Here is a 20,643-nt window from a genome sequence, read left to right as displayed (position 1 = left end):
TGGATTAAAGAATTCCTCAGCTATGTAACTGATACTTCGCTGACATTATTTCAGTACTGCTATTCAATAATGAAATAAATATTTTGGGATGTCACATTTTAAAAACCAAACGTGTATTTTATTTTAGCCACAAGAACATGATTTTTTTTTAGGCATTAGACTTTTAGGTATGCATGAATTAAACACATACTGGTATTTTCAAGGCCAAAAGCTTATAATCAGCTAGGTTAACTTCTTGTTTATTAGAAACTATGATCCAAGCAGGCCAACACCTATCAATTTTATAAACTGCTAAAATAGTACAATACAAAAGAAAATATTCTGCACTGAATAATGAAAATACAATTTTAAAAAACCTTAAATAAATTATAATGGTTAAATGAACTAAACATAACTTGAAAGGCAAAATAAAACAAATCCCAAACTCCAACAATCAGAATGGAAAAGATAATATCTATATAAGTATAAAGATCTACATTGAATTAATTCAGCCATTGAGCTTGTCATCAAACCCAGATCATACAACATGTGTCTTCTTCTCATTCTTAGAGCACAAAGACTTTTCAAAAATAGATAACAAACTCATCCTCTTACATTCTTTCCAGTTATATAGGATTATCCTCTTTGGTATACCCCAAGCCTGATAAAGCCAAAGCTCTTTGACAAATCCTATCTTTTAGGAATATAATTCAGCATCACACTGAGATCCTTAAATCTAATATTTCTTCCCCAAGTTATGTTAATATATTTATTAATTTGAAACCAAAATAAAGCTATATCATAGAATAAGACAAAATCTAGAAGATTAAAGAACTTTCAAATTTCTTACATCACCAACTTAAGAGATTTAATGTCCACCCCTTTAAAACATACTTTACGGGTAATAAATTAAAAATAATACTTTATTTTCATTTTTAAATCCTGATATCATAAGTATATTTCACATTTTGTAACAAGAAATCTTGATTGAGAAACCAGTGCAATAGCTTGCCTTCAGAAGTTGGGGTACCCCATCACTGAAGGCTTTCAAAAAGAGACGACATGGGAGTTGGATTTAACCCACTTTTTCCAAAATGGGGCCCAAATTTTTCAAGATATGGTGATATAACAGAAAACCTAAATATCTACAGTATTTCATTTACCTTTGCAGTTATCTGGAATTCTTCATGTTCTTTCAAGAGCTCTTGAGTATGCTGGATACTAGAGCCAGTGGAAGTGTGTGTGGATAAATAAAACTCTCCATTATCATGGATCCACTCAAGAGCCTAAGAAGACAATTGAAGAAGAAAAATTAAATAGCTTCTTCTAGGAGAAGCAACATGACCATTTCCCAACAAGAGGTTATTCATTTACATTTCTGTGAGTTTTTGTCTTGTCTTTTTTTTTCTTGCATCATTCGAATTATATTTTTGTCACAGTCTGAAGTAATCTTTCTGGAGAAAAAAAAATCACAACTGAGATCATTGTGCAAGGTTACTTCAGACTGTGACAAAAATATAATTTGAATGATGCAAGGGGGGGGGAAGACAAGACAAAAACTCCCATAAATTTGTTTACTTCTAAGCCCAAGGTGGCTTCATATCTAAGGGGGGACTAGAACTCAGGATCTCCCAATTTCTAATCTGATGCCTTAACCAATACACCAAACTGGCTCCCCCTAAAATTGTTAAAAGTTATCTATTCTTTTTCCAATAGATAGATAGAGGTAAACAATCCTGCAATTTTATGTAGAATGGAAGGATGGATGTGTGTGCGTGTATGTGTGTGGACTGCATTTCTAATATCTCTATGAATATATGGAAGGGGGTCCACTGATTTTCTGTTGTTTTTTCTTTTGTGTTGCACAGAATGCTAAAAGATAGCCCGTAAACTTTAGTTTGACTTGACAAGGAATCTGGGAGAAAGGTGTTTGAAGGTGGGAAACATCTTGGAACCATATAGGGACATGACGTTTTGTTGCTGATTCTTGAATGACAGCTAGAGGAAGAATTATGAAAAGATATGAACATCCCAACTCAACTATATCAATAAAGATAGACCCTGACCTGTTTAGCACTTCTTTCAAAGACTACATATTGCTGACATTGGTCAAGGCGTCGTTTTCTCATTGTCCAGTAGTGTAGGACACGATTTTCTCTCTGGAAAAGTTCATTCAGGATATCTGCCAGGTGAGAAATATTAAAGAACAAATCATGCACAAATATATAATTTAAGCCCATATAACAATAAACATACACAACGCTTGCCTATATTATTTGCTTTTAATTATAAATCAAATCTAATATATTAGTTTATGCAAGATGTATTTCCTTCCTCCTTTCCACAGTGTCAGTTACATCCATGAGCTTTCTCTTACCTTCAGAATAGCTTTGGATATACGAAAGAGCAATAGATTCATCAACAACAAGAGAATCTATTTTGGTACTTTTGTCTACCTCATTAAGAGGAAATCTCATCACTGAGGCCTTATCAAAAAAACTGCTGAACCATATTAAAATCAACCTGTGACAAAACATCCAAACTCACTTTTGACCTGCTGTTCAGGAGCCTTGATGTGAGTCACCATCCCTGGCATGTTTACACTATTTCTGTGCAGGTACTTCAGGAACACATCTGCATTTCTCCGAGCCAATGTGCAAGCCTAGAAAGGGCAAGACAGATGCATCACCCCAAAAGGACCAAAATAATGCAGACATCATTGTTCTGAATCATTGAGAAAATATTTATTTAAGCTATCAATAGACAGTCGAAACAAAACAACTTTGCAACAGCAGCACTGCAGGTCTTTGTTTCTATCCTGCCTTTATTGTTTTTATAAATAACTCAAGGCGGCAAACATATCTAACACACTTTCCTCGCCCTATTTTCTCAGCAACAACAATGTGGGGTGGGTTGGGCTGAGATAGAGTGACTAGCCAAAAGTCACCCAGCTGGTTTCATGGCTAAGGCAGGACATGGTCTCCCTCTTTATAGCCTGATGCCTTAACCAGTAGACCAAACTGGCTCTCTATTACACATATTTTTGCTAATGTCAACAATTGCAAAATTAGATAGGAGAGCATTAATGCATTGGCCCCAGCATACAAGAGACAGAGAGAGCAGACACACACACACAGAGAGACACAGAGAGAGAGAGAGACTTACTTTTCTAATCGGGTCAGTTTCTGAATAGCTATGATACTAATACAGGAGATTCAGAATTCACTGCACGAAACAGCGTTTCCCAATCATGGTAACTTCCAGATGGGTAGATTTTACTTCCCAGAATTCTCTATAATGGCCAGACTAGCTAAGAAATTCTGGGAATAGAGGTCTACACATCTGAAGGTTAGGAAACATCAGCAGAGGAGCACAAAACCACATAAACATTAAATCATATTTTAACACAGTCAAATTAGGGCGAAGATGCCATATACATCCAGTTAAAACAGCATCAAAATTAATCTTTTCAAACCAAAATCACCAATAAGAATTGACTGACATATATGGAACACACAGAAGTAAGCAAGTTGCAATCAAACAGGTTAAGAGTTCAGCAGGAGTCATTTTTGAATAATCTTTTTAATACTCTTCTGAAAAAAAGTTCAAATGTTTGATGCCCTTTACTGTGTCCCTTTTACACACGGAAGAGCAACTGCCGAAATAGAGACCAACTTCATAGTTACCACTTTCTTAATAATTTTAGTACGTTTTGTTTCTTCTCAGAGATTATTTATAGGCAATTCAAGCATGCTAACTAATCTCCAATATATTAACAAAGATGAGCAAAGATTCTTCTTACTCAAATCTAACGTTAGATCTACACACAGAATTGGTATGTAGACTCTGTGGATGCAAATACCCAATTCTAGAAAAAAGTTTATTTTTAAAAGGGGAGAATGATGGTGACAGTTGACTTTACCAGCTCTGCTCAACTGTCAGGCCAAAGGGTTCTTATCCTACATTCTACTAAGGAATAAAAACAACTATATTAAATGCGTATGCCACTCAACTCTTAACAAGTCTGGATACCTTACAACAAATGGTATTTAATAGGATTCTAGCTCATAAATTCTTGTCAGAATAAAATATTATTTTGTTATTCAATTTTGAAATCTTTTACATATAGCCAGTCATTATTTCGTGCAGTGTTTTCTTAGCCATTCAAAACTATGGCACAAATGAACTGAACTCAATTCCTGTTGTCTTCATAGATGACATATTCACAACATTTTCTTGACAAAAATATTAGCATGATTTATCACTGCTTTCCTATGGATGGTTTTTTTTTTTAAATTCCCCAGGACAAATGAAAATGGAGAGATTCCCTAGTGCAGGCATGTCAAACTTGCGATGTCACGTGACTTTCCCCCCATTGCTGGGAATGGGTGGGTGCGGTTTTGGCGTGACGCATCCAGCCTGTGGGCCAGCAGTTTGACATGCCTGCCTTAGTGGTCTACCCATCCATAAACTAACCAGTTTGGGTCTTTTTATCTTTCTTTAGATCAGTCAAGTTTAGTGAGATACTATCATCTCTTTTAAACCTCATTCAAATGTTTTTTTTAAAAAGAACTAAAGGACTGTAGGTAGTTAAAATAAAGATTTTTCTGGCAGTTTAGCTAAACCAATGTGACAGCAGCTGCTGTCTTCCTGCCCCCACCCCCCATTTTCTGCAGCTTGAACCACAGCTGAGATGCAGTCCTTCTGCTGTCATTTTCAGCTGCTCAAATCACTTCTTCTCATAGTACAGGGGTCTTCAAACTTGGCCCTTTTATGACTTGTGGACTTCAACTCCCAGAATTCATCAGCCAGGCATGCTGGCTGAGGAATTCTGGGAGGTGCAAGTCCACAAGTCCTAAAAGGAGCAAGTTTGAAGAACCCTGTCATAATAGATACTTACCAGACTGAATCACACTAGAGCAGGCGTGTCAAACTCGTGACGTCATGTGACGTCGTGCGATGCATCGTGACGTTTTCCCCATTGCCGGCAATGGGGTGGGCGTGGTTTTGGTGTGATGGTTCCAGCCCGTGGGCCGGGAGTTTCACATGCCTGCACTAGAGGGAGCCATCTCGTAACAGGTATTTACCCATCTGAATCGCCCAACAGCGTATCAGATGTTGTATCTGAAGAGTGCTGCTTTAGCTGTCTGCTCATGCCAGAAGCCATAGCAGCAGTGAGGAGGAGACTGAGTTCTTTGACAGTTGGTGGATTGACAGGTGGAAAAGAATGTTCACTTGTAACAGTTCCTCAGTTTTGCATAGCCGTCCTCATGCTTATGAGGACTATCCATAGCAAGCTAGTGGGCAGCTCCAAAAGGCAAGCTCATGCACAGTATGTAGCTATGCTGGGAGCAGGAGCTGCAGACTTATGGTAAAAAGTAAAGGTAAAGGTTCCTCTGCACATGCATGCTAGTCATTTCTGACTTTAGGGGCCGGTGCTCATCTCTGTTTCAAAGCCGAAGAGCCATCGGTTGTCCAAGGACGTCTCTGTGGTTATGTGGCCAGCATGACTAGACACCAAAGGCGCACGGAACGCTGTTACCTTCCCACCGTAGTGGTCCCTATTTTTCTACTTGCATTTTTACGTGCTTTCAAACTGCTAGGTGGGCAGAAGCTGGGATGAGTAACAGGCGCTCACTCTGCTACGCGGCACTTGGGATTCGACCCGCCAAACTGCCGACCTTCTGATCAACAAGCTCAGCATCCTAACCCACTGAGCCACCGCGTCCCTTAGACTTATGGTAAAGATAAGCAATTATCTGTAAAACTGCAGCAGGGGTAGATAGGAAGGATAAAACCCCAGGCAGGTATGCCATGACAAGGAAAGATGGACACTACCAAGTCATGCCAGGGAAGCAGACATCAATTCTAGCTATGTGCTTGAGATAAGCTGCGCTCACACTGTACAGCTATAAATTGCGAAATAACATTTCCCGTAGAACAAAGTCTAAGAAAAATGGTTTTATAGTATTATATGTCCCAATATAAATATTTCTGATAAAAATAGTATTTAATAAAATGAGCCTCCAAATATTGTTACAATAAATAATATATTCTGCCAAGTTATCAGTTACATATTATTGTGTTAATTAGTGTATGGAACTAGGGATATACAGTACATGAAACAGGAAATCTGTTTTGAACCTGAAACAAGCCATCCCACCCACAAATACATTGTACACATACCCATAGTTTATTTTGCCAAGCATCTCAAAAATGCTCTTGTCTGGTCATAACATTAAAATAAACAAGGTTTTATATTAAATGGGTAGCCAAGCAACTTAATATTTATTTATTTATTTATTTATTTATTTATTTAATCAATCAATTAATTAATTAATTATTGGGACTTATATGCCGCCCTATCTCCCGAAGGACTCGGGGCGGCCAACAACAATAAAATACAATAATACAAAAGTTAAAAAGAAATTAAATTAATAGCCCCAGTAGAATAAATTAAAATTAAAATTAAGTTAAAAATTCAAAACATAATTAAAATCCCTGTCAGTCCAGGCCAGCCTGATGGAAAAAGAGTGTTTTGAGGCCGCGGCGAAAGGACCGGAGATCCGGGGCCATCCGAAGCTCAAGGGGGAGTTGGTTCCATAGGGCTGGCGCTCCCACAGAGAAGGCCCTCCCCCTGGGGGTCGCCAGCCGACATTGTCTAGCTGACAGCACCCTGAGGAGGCCCTCTCTGTGTGAGCGAACTGGGCGATGGGAAGTAGTTCCCGGCAGCAGATGGTCCTGCAAGTATCCCGGGCCTAAGCCATGTAGGGCTTTAAAGGTAAGTACCAGCACCTTAAATCTTAATATCCTAGTGCTTTCTTCATTCTTCAGTTTTCTATTCTAATTAACTAACTACACCGCCTGTAATAGTTTTGACCTGGTGTTCTGAGAAACCACTGCTTTCTATTTTTTTTCTTCAGTTACCATCTTTTCCTGCAGTATTTCTCAAACAGTGCTGTATTTGTATTTATGCCTTAAGTATTAATATTTATCACCAAGTTACAGGAAAGAAAAGTTACATTGGGTTAAATGAAACTACTTTAACTCTGTCAGGCCTAACACCAATGCTTTGTTTGTATGTGTGTTCTTTCTAAGCTGCCAAGTAATAGGTGTATTACTGTCACGAAGGACTAAGACAACTGAAAATTCTTTTTCCACTTTCAAACAAGACTCTTTCTTCCTTTCCCATTCTGTAATCTTTCCAATTTGCATTCCTCATTTTTTCCTGCTCTTTCCTCAATTAAAAGCCAGACGTTATTACCAGTCTCAGTAACTCAGCACACATGTATAAAAGTCTACTAGAAAACTGCTTAGAAGAACAGCTGCAGTTGTATGCTGTCCCTATCTCTGTGACCAAAAGCTGTTTTTCAGAAGAGTACTTGATATTAGGCACACAAGGCCAAGGATCTTTTACTAGGCTCTGGAAGTTTATTTATTTATTTATTTTTATTTTTATTTTTATTCCATTTATATCCCGCCCTTCTCCGAAGACTCAGGGCGGCTTACAAGCTTAGCAGTAAGTGCTAAGAATTGCAAGGAAGTGCAAGAATTGCCCCTAATAAAATATGGGAAAAATGTACACTGGAACTGTCACCATTACCTTCAAGAAGGCCTCCTTTTGTTCAAGGTGTTTGCTAATCATTGGAGTCACATGGTCTGTTTCAGAGTTGGGGCCAAGTTTATCAGCGCCTCCACACCAGTCTTCTTCTCGCTTGTATTCTTGCTCCAAACTTTCCAGCACACTGCATACCTATCAGCCAACAGGTTCAGGAATGATGAGGGATAAATGATTATCAACCAACGATCACAACCTGCTTTGCCAGCTTCTTTAAAAATCACAAGCATTTGATCAGCCCTACATATCTGATATGTGCAACTTTTCTGATTCATGGTACGCATAAATAAGCACAGAGAAGTTAATGTAATCCCAGACAGGAAGGAGGGATAATTAGTTTGTTTTTAATTGCTATAGAGAAGATTGGAAGCCACTTCTTAAATTATCTTTCTCTTTTCTTTCTTTGCCTGTATTGTCTCTGACAGTTTTTCTTATCTTTTTTTTTAACTTTTCTTTATGCACGTTTTCATGTTTATCTTTTAGTCATACCCAAATCTTCCATAAAATATTTTTTAAAAGAATTAACCTCAATTAATACATATTATTACCTGACATTACATTGTTGGATTTGGCTAAAGTCAGTTAGGTTCTGCTTGCTGAGATCGTGGTACCTCTGGTTGCCAAAGTATGGAAGTAAAGCAAATGATCTGATTCTGTAAGTGGGATTCATTTCAGCTGGGGAACATGTGTAAGAAACGTTTATAACAGTTTAAGGCGGGGGTGTCAAACTGGCAGCCTGCAGGCCAGATGTGTCACGAGCAGGGCACGCCGACCCCGGCTCCACAAAGGAAAAAAATATTGTGATACGTCATGATATGTTATGTGACGCGATTGAGTTTGACACCCGTGGCTTAAGGTATTTAAACTGTTACATTACTGGATTAAACAAACATCCACACAATCTACCTGCTCTGATGTTTTGTAAAAAGCCACGGAGGCATTCACAAGCTTGAGCCGATCTTCCATCTTGAGCATCAGCTGCTGCCAATGGGAGGCCACCTTCTCAGCACAATCCCTGATCATGTCCATGTCATAATGATTAGCCTGCAACATTGCCTCGGCTTTCTGCTGTACTTGGAGGGCACTCTGGTGAGTTTTCTGATGAAATGCAAACAAAGTACACCATTACGTTCATGAACATACAGCATTATCAGCATTTTCAAAAGAGGTTTATGTCAACTCTCCCATGTCTTATTTTTGTTGGGGAACTAGGTGCTGGACTAGAAACCAGAAGATCATGAATTCCAATCCTCCTGTAGGCATGGAAGCCAGCTGGGTGACTTTGTGCCAGTCACTCTCTCTCAGCCCAACCCACCTCACAGGATTATTGTGGTGGGGAAAACAGGAGGAGGGGATATTATGTACGTTGCCTTCAGTTGTACAAATAAAAGTGGCATATAACTCTAGTAAATAAATAAACATCAGTCTGACACACAAATCTTACTATAAACGGATTTTAACAAAAGTCTGCTTTTCTTCTGCTGAACCTTCCTCATCATGGGCAAAGATTAAAATTAAAAAAAATGAGATAGGCAATCAGAGATATAGCGTTCTCTACTCACAGACTGACTAGATGGGTACATTTCAACATATCCCCCAATCGCATGGGATGACCAATGTGTGCTCCCTTGTCTTTATTTAGATTATAAGGCAGTGTGTGTGTGCAAGACCAGATGAGCTAATTGTACTTTATTATAAGGCTACATTAACAGAATTTTGCAAGTTTGAAAGTACACATTTCCATCTGTCTTTTTACAGCGTGAGAAGCCAAGGAAGGTCCCTTCTGTGCCTCTTTCTCTTCCCATTATGAAGCTGAAGTCTATGCCCTCTTTTATCTGACTGGCAGCATTTCTTCCTGTCTCTCAAGGTCTTTCTCACATACCATTGCACACATATAATCAAATGGAGAGGAATTTTCATAACATAAATATGCATTCCTGCTCTTCATTCCTATATGTCCCTCAACCCAAGACCGAGATGAAGAAATTATGGAGCTTATAGAGACAGAACAAAAACAGATCTTATTCCCGGTGAGATTAGAATTCCTCTGTTACTTATATCAAGGAACATGAACATGCAACCTTGATTCAAAACATGGTTGAATTACTTGGTCACTGTTTGTTTTATAGGATAATACAACTCACATCAATTTTCAAGCATATCGGCACTACCAGCTTCTTGCTGAAGAGGCACTGGTGCTTTTGCCTCCATATTAGTCCTATTTCCATGATATAGGATTCAGCCATGCATAATACGTTACCATGGCAACATAAACTTGAGCAATACATCATAAATGAAATTATAACTTAGAAATATCCAATATTACAGAAGCGAAGATAATTTTAACCTCAGTATTGCCCTAGTGCAGTTGATTATTAATGACCTGGTCAATTAATTTTAAGGTGTTGCTTCCACAGTTGCCCCATCCAACTTGACATTTTTATGCACTCAGTGACAGCAGCTCTTTTGCATTTCAAGCAGGCACAGCTGGAGAGGCAAAGCAGAAGCCCCTTATATCTAATTATTTCAAATCCTATTTCTCATATTTGGCAAGAAAAGATAACGTACCTTTTGTAGCAAGTATGAGCAAATGCAACAAAACAATTTCTTTACATGTGAATATGCCCTAGCAGCTATATAGATGATTGATGACTATTATTCCTTATGCAGAAAATGCAAGCAGTGGTAGATTTATGAAAAATCAATCACATAAGATAATTTTGCCTCTGGACCACCTGCTCATGTGGGAGGCAAGAATCTTTTTAGATAGAATCTGGCATATTAAAGTGGTACATCTAGCAATATCATTAAATATGAACAAATATATAGTTCCGAGTCCATATTTCAGAAGTTGCCTTTACACAGTCTCCTAGACTACAACATCAAATTTAATAGGAAAAAGCACTTTACCTCTATTGCATGCTGGAACTGCTCGTGTTCACGCTGCAGCTGCTCAGCCTCCTGTAGTGAACTAGCTGTAATTAGGCCAGCATTTAACATGGACTCTCCATTTCGTATCCAGCCCAATACCTAAAACGAAATGCAGGACAGCAACAATATAGAAAATTCTCTCCTACATCTAAGCAGTACAATTAAATCTTTTACTTAGTATCCATTTAAAACAATCAACAAGCAAAAAACATAGTATATATATATTTTTAAAGAAACTGTAAAGATGGCAGATACATTTCACATTGGATACGGACTGATGAGGAATTATTTTAGTTTTAATTTCTTTGGGCAACCTTTCTAAAATTCAAGACACTGGGCTCACTAAGTGGTACCACTGCCCCTTCCAATCTATCTCTCAAAACGTGTCCTACTGTTATGTTTGAAGCTTTTTAATCGGGATTCTGAAGAGTTCTTTATGGAGAAATAACAATCATTAGATGTTATGAACAATCACTCAGAAGGGATAAAACAAATTCAAGCAAGGGAATGAAAAGACTTGGCTAGGCTAGCCAAGATTTCAACTGATAGAAGAGAACTTCTGGAATTATGTGGAAATGCTAGAGAAATTATCATTTTCCAATAACAGCCCCAACTAACACTTTTGATTTTCATCAAAAAAACCCAGGATTAGATTACGTAGAAACCCAGGAAAATAATATTTTCCGTATTATTAGATCAAATACATTTTATCAGAACAAAATACCAATTGTAAATATGTACGTAGAAGAAATACATTAAAAACAAGTAAGTTGACAGACCCTGTGGTGAAGAAATTTGTCCATCTTCATGCCCTAAAACATCTTTTTCTGTTTACTATACTGAATTCAAAAGTTGTTGTAACTGCAGATTGAGCAGATTTACCCTGTTTATCCAATATTGAGCTTAAAGTATTAGAATATAAATGTTCAAACATTTGCATTTCTGTACTGTACACTTACTAAAATAGCAATACCAGAGTCTCAACACATTCTTATCATTTCTATTTTAGTTCTGTTAAGTGTCAGAGTTCATGGGCAGCCTACTTGGCAGAGAAACATCATAATTGAATAAACCATGCACTGAATGCCACAGAAAAGTAACACAGGAAACACAATTTATTCTATTATGTCTGATCAAACACCTGCTGAGCTATGAAGACCTTTTTATCTTAGAATGAAAATACTAATATGCCTTCCTTTTTTGGTTAAAAATAAAATAAGGAATAAGGTTACTTGCAGCAGAATAAATTTCTACTCCCTAAAATTATTACAAATATGAAATAATGAAAAATGAAATTCTAGAATTCTCATAATTGAAAATAAAGACCGATATCAATGTTCTTATTCTTAAACAAACCATTATGGGTCTTTACTTGCTAATCAATTTATATATATAAACACATACGTACACATATGTACACATACATACATACACACACACACACACACACACACACACATACATACACACACACACACACACACACACACACACACACACACACACACACATCCCAGATGAATATTATTATGCTTTTCTTACTTTATAATATGATAATCTTTAACATTTCTAGCAAGGTACAAACTTTATTTCCATAATTCTAAGTTATTGATGGTTCATTAGCTTAACCACAATCTATAGCTAAGTATCTAAAGTCATGCCGCCCCATGTCAGAATCCTGGAACAAGACTAACAAATGACTAACTATCCCTCAGGGTCAGCTTTTAAGCCAAGCAAAAAATGGAACTCCATATCTCCTCTGCCTTTCCATCCCTCTGCAAGGACTTTTCTGTAGAAACAGAAGTGCAGGGAGATTTGGCCAGCTTCTACCTCAGGCCTGGTATGGGGCCGAGGCCTGTTTGGAACTGGGCTGCAGTTCCATTTATGCGACTGGCATGTGTGCATGCTTGCCATTTGCGCAAATGGATCTGCACACGCTCTTCTGCCACTTGTGCAGAACCACCCCCTCTCCTCTCCTGCCGCCACTGCTGCTGGTCCACAAAGCTGGAAAGGTTGGGGATCGCTATTCTACCCTATGCTTGGTGACTGCAACTCTAACTGAAACATCCCATGGATTTTTTTTTCTCTTTTTGTCTTCCTTGGGGCATTTCACTTATCCATAGATAATGTTCAGTTGTGTTGGTGTTATGTGCCAACCCACTCAATTAACAATATGGCTTTATAATAAAAATGGATGTTGAACCACAGCAGATTCATATTACTGAATAGATACAACAATGGAGCAATAATGAAATGTTAAAGATTATATTATAAAGTAAACTACAGAAAGCCTAATGCATTTCTTGTTTTGGATCTGTACCATTTATCCTTCACAGATATATGTGGTTTGTTTCTTCAAAAAACTGGGATTTGAAAAATAGGAACAAAGAGAAATTGGCTGACCATTCTAGGTAATTTCAGTGGGAATTCAAATCAACTGCTACACATGTCTGTCCGTTCTGCTAACAGATTAATATGATTGCTTAAAAATGATTTGGGTTGACTGCAAGGTTTTTTTATACCAACGGATGAGTATGAAATAGAGCAAGTGGGCCAGTACCAGGCTGCAGCATGCCAGGAACCGCTACGTACAAACAAGCAAAGCCCCATCAGCAAGCTGCAGGCAACACACAAAATCACAAACCCTCCAGTCTGCAGAAAAACCTCTCTCCACGGAAGTGGTCCCTGGTGCCCAAAAGGTTGAGGACCTCTGGAATAGAGAGATGAAGTACCACAGTTGTCTTATACCTGCTTGACTTCAGCCTGCAGATGTCGTAGCTGCACACATTGTTCCAAATGTTTCCGATGTTGTTCTGCTGCCAGGTCCAGCTCCTGCTGTTTCTCATGGAGGAATTCCAACAAGTCTTGTACCCGAGTTGCCATGTCCACATCTCTGTCGCAGAGCAGTTCAACACCTATAACCACACCCATGTGGTTATACCTTCCCATGTGGTATACTTCACAAAACTGATATACATGACCTACAGCAGGGGTCCTCAAACTTGGCCCTTTTATGACTTGTGGACTTCAACTCCCAGAATTCCTCAGCCAGGCACGCTGGCTGAGGAATTCTGGGAGTTAAAGCATAAGTCATAAAAGGGCCAAGTTTGAAGACCCTTGACCTACAGTATTAAAGGATACACAGCTAACTTTAATTTTGCAATTGTAAAAGCTTTTTAATTCCATGCATATAAACTTCTCAACCAGTCTACCAATTATCTATGTCATACCAACGAATGTTATCCTTAACCAATTATTGTTGATTTACTACTCCAATAATTCACAGCCTTTTGTCATGATGGATGGACATTATGGGTAAGTTACATTCCAATTCAAATGGAGAGCACTGGACTGGGTATGTTTGACAACAGCAGGCATTAGCCCATATGCCACAAAACATCTATGTATCCATTTGGGATGAGGTGAAAAAGAGAAGGATTTTTTTTTTAAGAACAAACTCATCAGAGCTCCAAAAATGATTCTGTTCCTTTTAATAGCAGCAAAATCATGTTGTGCTTGTCAAAACTGGAAAGGGATGAGATAGGAAGTTGAATATATGTTTAAGGTGTCATTTTTTTAACATTGCAAATCCCTATGTACTACAGTACTGTTTTATGTCTAAGGATATTTACCTATGTAGTATGGCTGTATTGCTATTATCCTTCTCATCTTTTCTATTATCTCCTCCTATTGGTATCTTATGATTATCATACTTTGTTGTTTGAAAATACTCTGAGAGCTTAGGCACCAGAGACAAATTTCTTGTGTCTCCAATCACATTTCACCAATAAAGTATTCTATTCTGTTCTATTCCTATTCTAACTTAAAATAACGAATTCATCAATTGTACTGCAAAATTGATTAACTTGTTGATTTTTCAGAAATCAAGTCCACTTTAAAAAAAACCCCACTTGGTTAAGAATAGTTTACACATTAAAGTTGCTCAGAACACACATACAATGGAAGTCTTAATTTAATTTAATTTTATCAAAACTAATTTCTCCCTCTTGGTTTGTGACTGGGTTATACTTTACACTACAGTATAACAATACCACAATTTTTTGTTCTGCGGTTTTCAGTCTCTGTGTAATTGGCATTCCCTTACAAACAGCATCATACAAAGCAAACTATAGTGTTTTAAAAACCTTAACTAGCTCCATATAATTTTACACACAAATTTGTGAATTTGCTTATCCTTACGCACATTATATTTTCGACACACTTTCATTAGATAGTTGTTCCCACTTATCTTTCCATAACATGAAACATGTAGAAGCAGCCTAAGGAGTTGCTATTGTGTATTGTATATGTCAGGGGTAGGCAACCTCGGCTCTTTTATGACTTATGGACTTCCAGAATTCCTGAGACAGCTATGCTGACTGGGAGTTGAAGTCCATGAGTCATAAAAGAGCCGAGGCTGCCTATGCCTGGTATATGTCAACACAAACCCAATGTAATATACAGCAATATGAGTATGAGCGCTGGATGCTCTTCTGTAATCCTCGACATCAGGATTATCTAGCAGATCTTCCCAACATGGCACTATTCATTGCAGTTTACTGAATCTCAAGCAGATTTGGCAAGGTAGAGTTAACTTTTTTGTTATTTATATAAGACAACATGGATGAAACTGAAAAATGATACTATGGCCGCTTTTTTTTTTTAAAAAAAACCTGGAATATTTATTAATTGTAAAATATATTTTATACCAACCTTAATAAAATACCATTTCTCTTCCAAAAGCAAAATACCTGACACATTCTATTTCTTTCAGGAGTACAATATTAAAAATCATTGATTCTCGTGAAGTCAGCCTAGGTAATCTCAATAAATCCATTAACCTGGTTGAAGTGGGGCAAATCCATCTTACCAGAGGCCTGAACTTCATTGACATACTGTAGAAGATCTTGTCCTTGGTGGATGACATCGAAGGTCAGGTTATTCATGGTTAGTGCTTTGTCTGCATGGTGCTGAAGTCTTTGTTCAGCTATTGTAAGATCCTCTGTGTCAAAATCATTCATTTGTTGAGAGAGTTCATCGTTCCAAGATTCCAAGTCTGAAATGATCTAAGGAGGAGAAGATAACACTCATCAATTAGCAACAATAAGTTCTGAGGATTCAAAAGGAAGTGAGTCTTAGAGAAGACTGATCATTTGGTAAAATATACCTGGACTCTCCAAGAAAAAGCTTGATCTTCATATATCAAGATGACTAAGCAAAAAAAAAAAATAACAAGAAACCAGTATGTGACATTGTTCTCTGTCATAGAGTTTGCATTCCCATGCTGTGGAGATGTTTTGGAAGATAATGGAAACTGTAGTCTGGGAGACCATTATTACACAAGACGCTCAGTAACAAAGATTCTCTGGTAGAATTTTAGAAGTATATTTTGTTTCATGAGGACTCCATTATTGCGAATTGAGCTAATGGCTCACTGAGAAGCTTCTAAATCTTTAATATATAGCATAATACTTAGGGACAAGAAGAACTAAAAAATTTCAAGATATGGATTCAAAATAAACCACAAGCAGGTTGTTGTTACTAAAAAATAAAATATTTTTTCTTTAAAACTGGTAATTAAGAGGAAACTGACAATTTGAAGCATCTCAGACTGAAGTTTTCTTTGCACAAAATTCTTATAAATATATTATGGCTTTAAAAAGAGGACAAACATTAAGAACCTAACAAGACAGAAGTACAGTAGCCATCATAGTTACATTTATATAAACACTTAGAATGAAACAATTTGCGTTACTATAACCATTATAAAGTTTGTTTTTGGGTTAGCATGTTATGCAAGCATAGTTTTGAATCTTTAAAACCATGATTTTGCAACTTATTCAATAAATCATGGTTAAAATAACTATGCTTAGCATGAGGTTGGGGTCCAGATGCTGTATTTTATGTTTAATATATAAATAAACATTAGGTGGGTTAATGAATAATGGCTAATATTAGAGGTGAAAAACGTTACTTCTGCAAGCTGTGGAATGACAATTATGCCATAGTCATTTCTGGATATAAAAATCTATGCAAACATTTTTTCCCTCAAGCAATCTTTTTGCAGAAATGAAGGTAAATCTTTTTACCAGCTCCACTAAAAGAACATAAATTTGCACCCAATTCTTGAAAGAACAGGAAGGAGGCATGTAAATTACCTCACAATTAAGGGTTTAATCATTAATTTCATACTCTAGGCTAGATATTTTTGATCAGGACATGGCAAAATAAGTATCCTTGAAGTGGCAGTGGGACAGCATTCTAGCAGACATTGGTGGCTGGAGGGAAGATCCTGGCCAGTTAATTCTCTCCAGAGAAGAAAGATTGTGAGATCACCCACATGTACTCTGAACAGCTGCTCCTCACGAGTAGGTTGCAGAACCAAGGTTTTTCTAGTCAGCTGGGAGTTGAGGTAAGCTCACAGTCCTAAAATAGACTACATGGACATAAAGCTCAACTGAAGTAATTTCTTAATCACTTTTGGATTGTTTCAAAGGTGCTTTGTTATTGAAAAGGCAACTGAACTGTTTTTTTTTCTTTGAGGAGGGGAAGAAGAAACTGTTTCACTTCTTATCCAAGAAGCTTCATCAGTTCTGATGGTGGGGGATGAAAGGATAGATACTGACAGTTGAAACTGGATGGTGGGGCGATGGAAGGATAGGTTCTAATAGGATTGGGGTGGTGGTGGTGGAAGGATTGTATTTCTTAATAATAATAATAATAGTAATAATAATAATAATAAGTTGGAAGGGACCTTGGAGGTCATCTAGTCCAACCCCCTGCTAAGGCAGGAAACCCTATACCATTTCAGACAAATGGCTGTCCAGTCTCTTCTTAAAAACTTCCAGTGTTGAAGCATTCGCCACTTCTGGAGGCAGGTTGTTCCACTGGTTAATTGTTCTAACTGTCAGGAAATTTCTCCTTAGTTCTAGGTTGCTTCTCTCCTTGACTAGTTTCCATCCCTTGTTTCTTGTCCTGCTCTCAGGTGCTTTGGAGAACAGCCTGGCTCCCTCTTCTTTGCAGTCATCTAGTCATTAGCACTCTCTGGGGGGTTATCTGTGCCCTCAGTCACCTTATTCAGGGTGTAATTGGTTGTTGTGGAACCTTCCTGGAACTGCTGCAAGGGCTGAGTTGTAAACTGGAGATAGCTGGAATCGTATTCCTACCTCTCTGTTGAGGGAGGGCTGTTCAATTCTAACACAGATGGGCTCATTTACCCCTTTCAAACCAGAGATTCTCTCTACCCAAAATGCAGTTTTTAGTAGAGTGTAAAATTTAAAATGTACATTTTTGTAAAATGTAGAGAGGATAAAATAGACATCTTGTTATCTTTGATAACTCTGAACGGAGCTAGGTTGACTACTGAATAATGTGCTCTCAAAATTTTGTTGGTACTGCAGATAGGAGATGAGATATGGGAAGAAGAAATTTTATTTCTGTATTTTAGGAGAAGGTGATATGCTATTAAAAGTTGTTTATACTTGTTCTGACGAAGGGGAAATTTACTTCTTTATATATTTCTTTTCTTTTTCTTTACTCCATTCTTACTTTTTAATATTTCATAACACTTGAAAAACAATCATGTTCTAGGCCTGCTGCATGGCAACCTGCTATTGGAGGAAGGAGGACAGACCTAGTTATGTAAGCGATGAATTTTTCAAAGGCGTTATATGGAAAAGAATAATGTGTAAGATTCGGGATATCCTATTCTAACATAAACTCTCCTGTTTAAATCTGCAAGCTGGTTTGGGAAGCTTTTAGAACAGGGGTGTCAAACTCAATTTCATTGAGGGCCGCATCAGCACTGCGGTTGCCCTCAAGGGGCCGGGTGGGTATGGCCAGGGTGGGCGTGGCCTACTGGGTGGGCGTGGCTAGAGTGCGTATGACCTACTGGGTGGGCATGGCCAGTTCTACATCATTCGCATCAAGGGTGCCTATGGGGGCCTGGGCAGGAATGGGGCAGATCTGAGGGTCTCTGGCAGAAGGAGGGTCTCTGGGCCAGGGCCAAGGCAGAGGGGGCCATTCTCTCACTGTTTCCAGGATGGCTTCGTGGGCCGCATGAAACCACTTCGCGGGCCGGATCTGGCCCCCGGGCCTTGTGTTTGACATGTCTGTTTTAGAAGAACACTATTAACATGTTTGTAGTAAAAGCAAGGACTATTAATATTTACTGAGATATCGAAAATTAAATATAAAAAGAAACAGAAATTACACAAAACTTTTCTACTACAGCAGGTACAACTATTTATTCCAATAGCATCTTCATTATTGACCTTAGCCAAATGAAACAGGCAAACCATTTTTTTTGGGGGGGGGGAGAGAAACTATTTACATCATTACCTGAAAGCACCTTGACTTACTGCCTTTGGGAGAGTTAATGAAGAAAAATGGGGAAAACTAATAGCACTGAAGTTTTCTTCTTGAAGAGAAACTCCCGTTTTTCAAATCAGCCCAACGGCTTAGGGACAAGGAGGAAATATTAGATATGGTGCAATCTGGACTGCAGACTCACATCAATGGCATCTCTCTCAAAGATCCGCAACTGCAAAAAGAGCTCCAGCTTTATTTTGCGTTCCTGGAAGAGCTCCTCCATCTGGGATTGGGCCTCGTCCAGCTGTTGAAGGACTGTCTCAATGTGATTGATGGAGCTGTTATGAGGGGTCTTGTTGCTTGAGATGGCCGAATCCCTATAAAACACAGGAAGCAGGCATAGAAAAACCGGAATCTGAAATATAAGCATGTGCAATAGAGGCCAATCTCTTCAATCTTTGGTGACACATGTCCAAAATCATGTTCTTTCACCAACACGTTGCTTTGAGCTGGCAATATTGGCTTCACAGACTGCCTTATAATTAACAATGAGCTAAGCTGCATTTTTTTTCTTTACCAAGAATTAGGCTGCAATTACAGGTTGCAAGGAACATGATTCAGACTAGACCAATGTGAACTCCTTCCTTTCTGCAGAGTGTAGTAAACCCCTGCTATGATATTTTCTTTGACCCTCCCAACAATGAGGGCAAAGAGGGCAAGAGAAACTCTTAACCCTTTAAAGTGCAGCAGGCCTGGAAGGAAAGGAAGATGACTTGATGCAAAGTTGACATTTCCACAGAGGGCCACATCCTACCTCAGCTGCTGTATTAGATCCTCGCCTTCCTTGATAACATTCACAGTAACTTGTAGAGTGGTCTGCTGCTGCTGGCCAAATCTTTTGATCAGCTCCTGCACAGCCTCCACAGATTCAGCATAGACATCATCCAGCAGTTCCTTCTGCAGCTCTTCCAGCCATGTCCAGAGCTGAGGATGGAAAACGCAATTATGAAAGAAAACTGACTGTTAGATTAGGTTCTTCTCTCCTTCGGTACTTTTTTTAAAGCATACTTGCAAGAAAACTGGTTACGATATGCAAATATTAGTTGCTCAGAATTCATAGGATTCTGCCAAAGTTTGTGTAATGCTCTAGTTAAATCTCAGCTCCCATTTCCCCCATGTGCATCATAAGGACAACAAACTTGGCCTTCTCTTGCACTGTTGCTACACTATTTCCTAACTACTCCATGTCTTCATGTTTGGAGGCACGTATCACTAGTTTCTGAGGACCTGCTAGAAGGAAAAGGTTGCTGACATCAAAACCTACTTGCAAGCTTCCTATAGGTAGGCCAAGGTAGGAAACAAGATGATAAGGCTTCATGTACCTTTGAAGTGGTTCCTGCAGGGCTGTTCTTAAACTGTAGCTAAAGAAATAGTAGATACAGGATTCTCTGAATTTTCTAAGACATTAAATAAATATACATTGCTATTTAAGTATATTAAATTTATACTGCTGATAACCGAAGTCTCTTTATGATCTGCAGTTTCAAACTAGAGATTCAAAATAATAATAAAAAATAAACAATTTAAACTTGTTTTTTCAAAAGGTCTGTTTTTAGATATTTATGAATGCCAATAAAAAAAAATCACAAGGCCACAACTCAGCAGTAGACATTTCAAAGAACAGGGGGAGGAAGTTGCAGACAGAGTTAATCTTGAAGACTCTGGCAATTTGCAGATAAACTTCCTCAGATGATTTCCACACTGGACCTCACTATACAGATCTTTAAAAAACAATGAACTAAGGT

At 38.1% G+C, this 20,643-nt stretch overlaps 1 protein-coding gene across 2 annotated transcripts in view; it reads right to left on the bottom strand.

Annotated features, from left to right (window-relative positions):
- TRIO (trio Rho guanine nucleotide exchange factor) overlaps window positions 1–20,643 on the bottom strand; it is a 257,034-nt gene that overhangs the window by 106,154 nt on the left and 130,237 nt on the right. For both annotated transcript variants that reach the window (XM_083358364.1, XM_083358365.1), the window contains exons 12-21: window positions 19,653–19,822; window positions 19,041–19,215; window positions 15,399–15,594; window positions 13,277–13,443; window positions 10,508–10,627; window positions 8,504–8,695; window positions 7,583–7,732; window positions 2,527–2,641; window positions 2,046–2,161; window positions 1,143–1,265 (exon numbers count right to left, since the gene is read on the bottom strand). In XM_083358364.1, coding sequence (XP_083214490.1) covers window positions 1,143–1,265; window positions 2,046–2,161; window positions 2,527–2,641; window positions 7,583–7,732; window positions 8,504–8,695; window positions 10,508–10,627; window positions 13,277–13,443; window positions 15,399–15,594; window positions 19,041–19,215; window positions 19,653–19,822 — 1,524 coding nt within the window. The remainder of the gene's footprint in view (window positions 1–1,142; window positions 1,266–2,045; window positions 2,162–2,526; window positions 2,642–7,582; window positions 7,733–8,503; window positions 8,696–10,507; window positions 10,628–13,276; window positions 13,444–15,398; window positions 15,595–19,040; window positions 19,216–19,652; window positions 19,823–20,643) is intronic.

Source organism: Vipera ursinii (genome assembly GCF_947247035.1).
Source record: "Vipera ursinii genome assembly, chromosome: 3".
Lineage (NCBI taxonomy): Eukaryota > Metazoa > Chordata > Lepidosauria > Squamata > Viperidae > Vipera > Vipera ursinii.
This window is presented reverse-complemented; position numbering and strand designations above follow the sequence as displayed.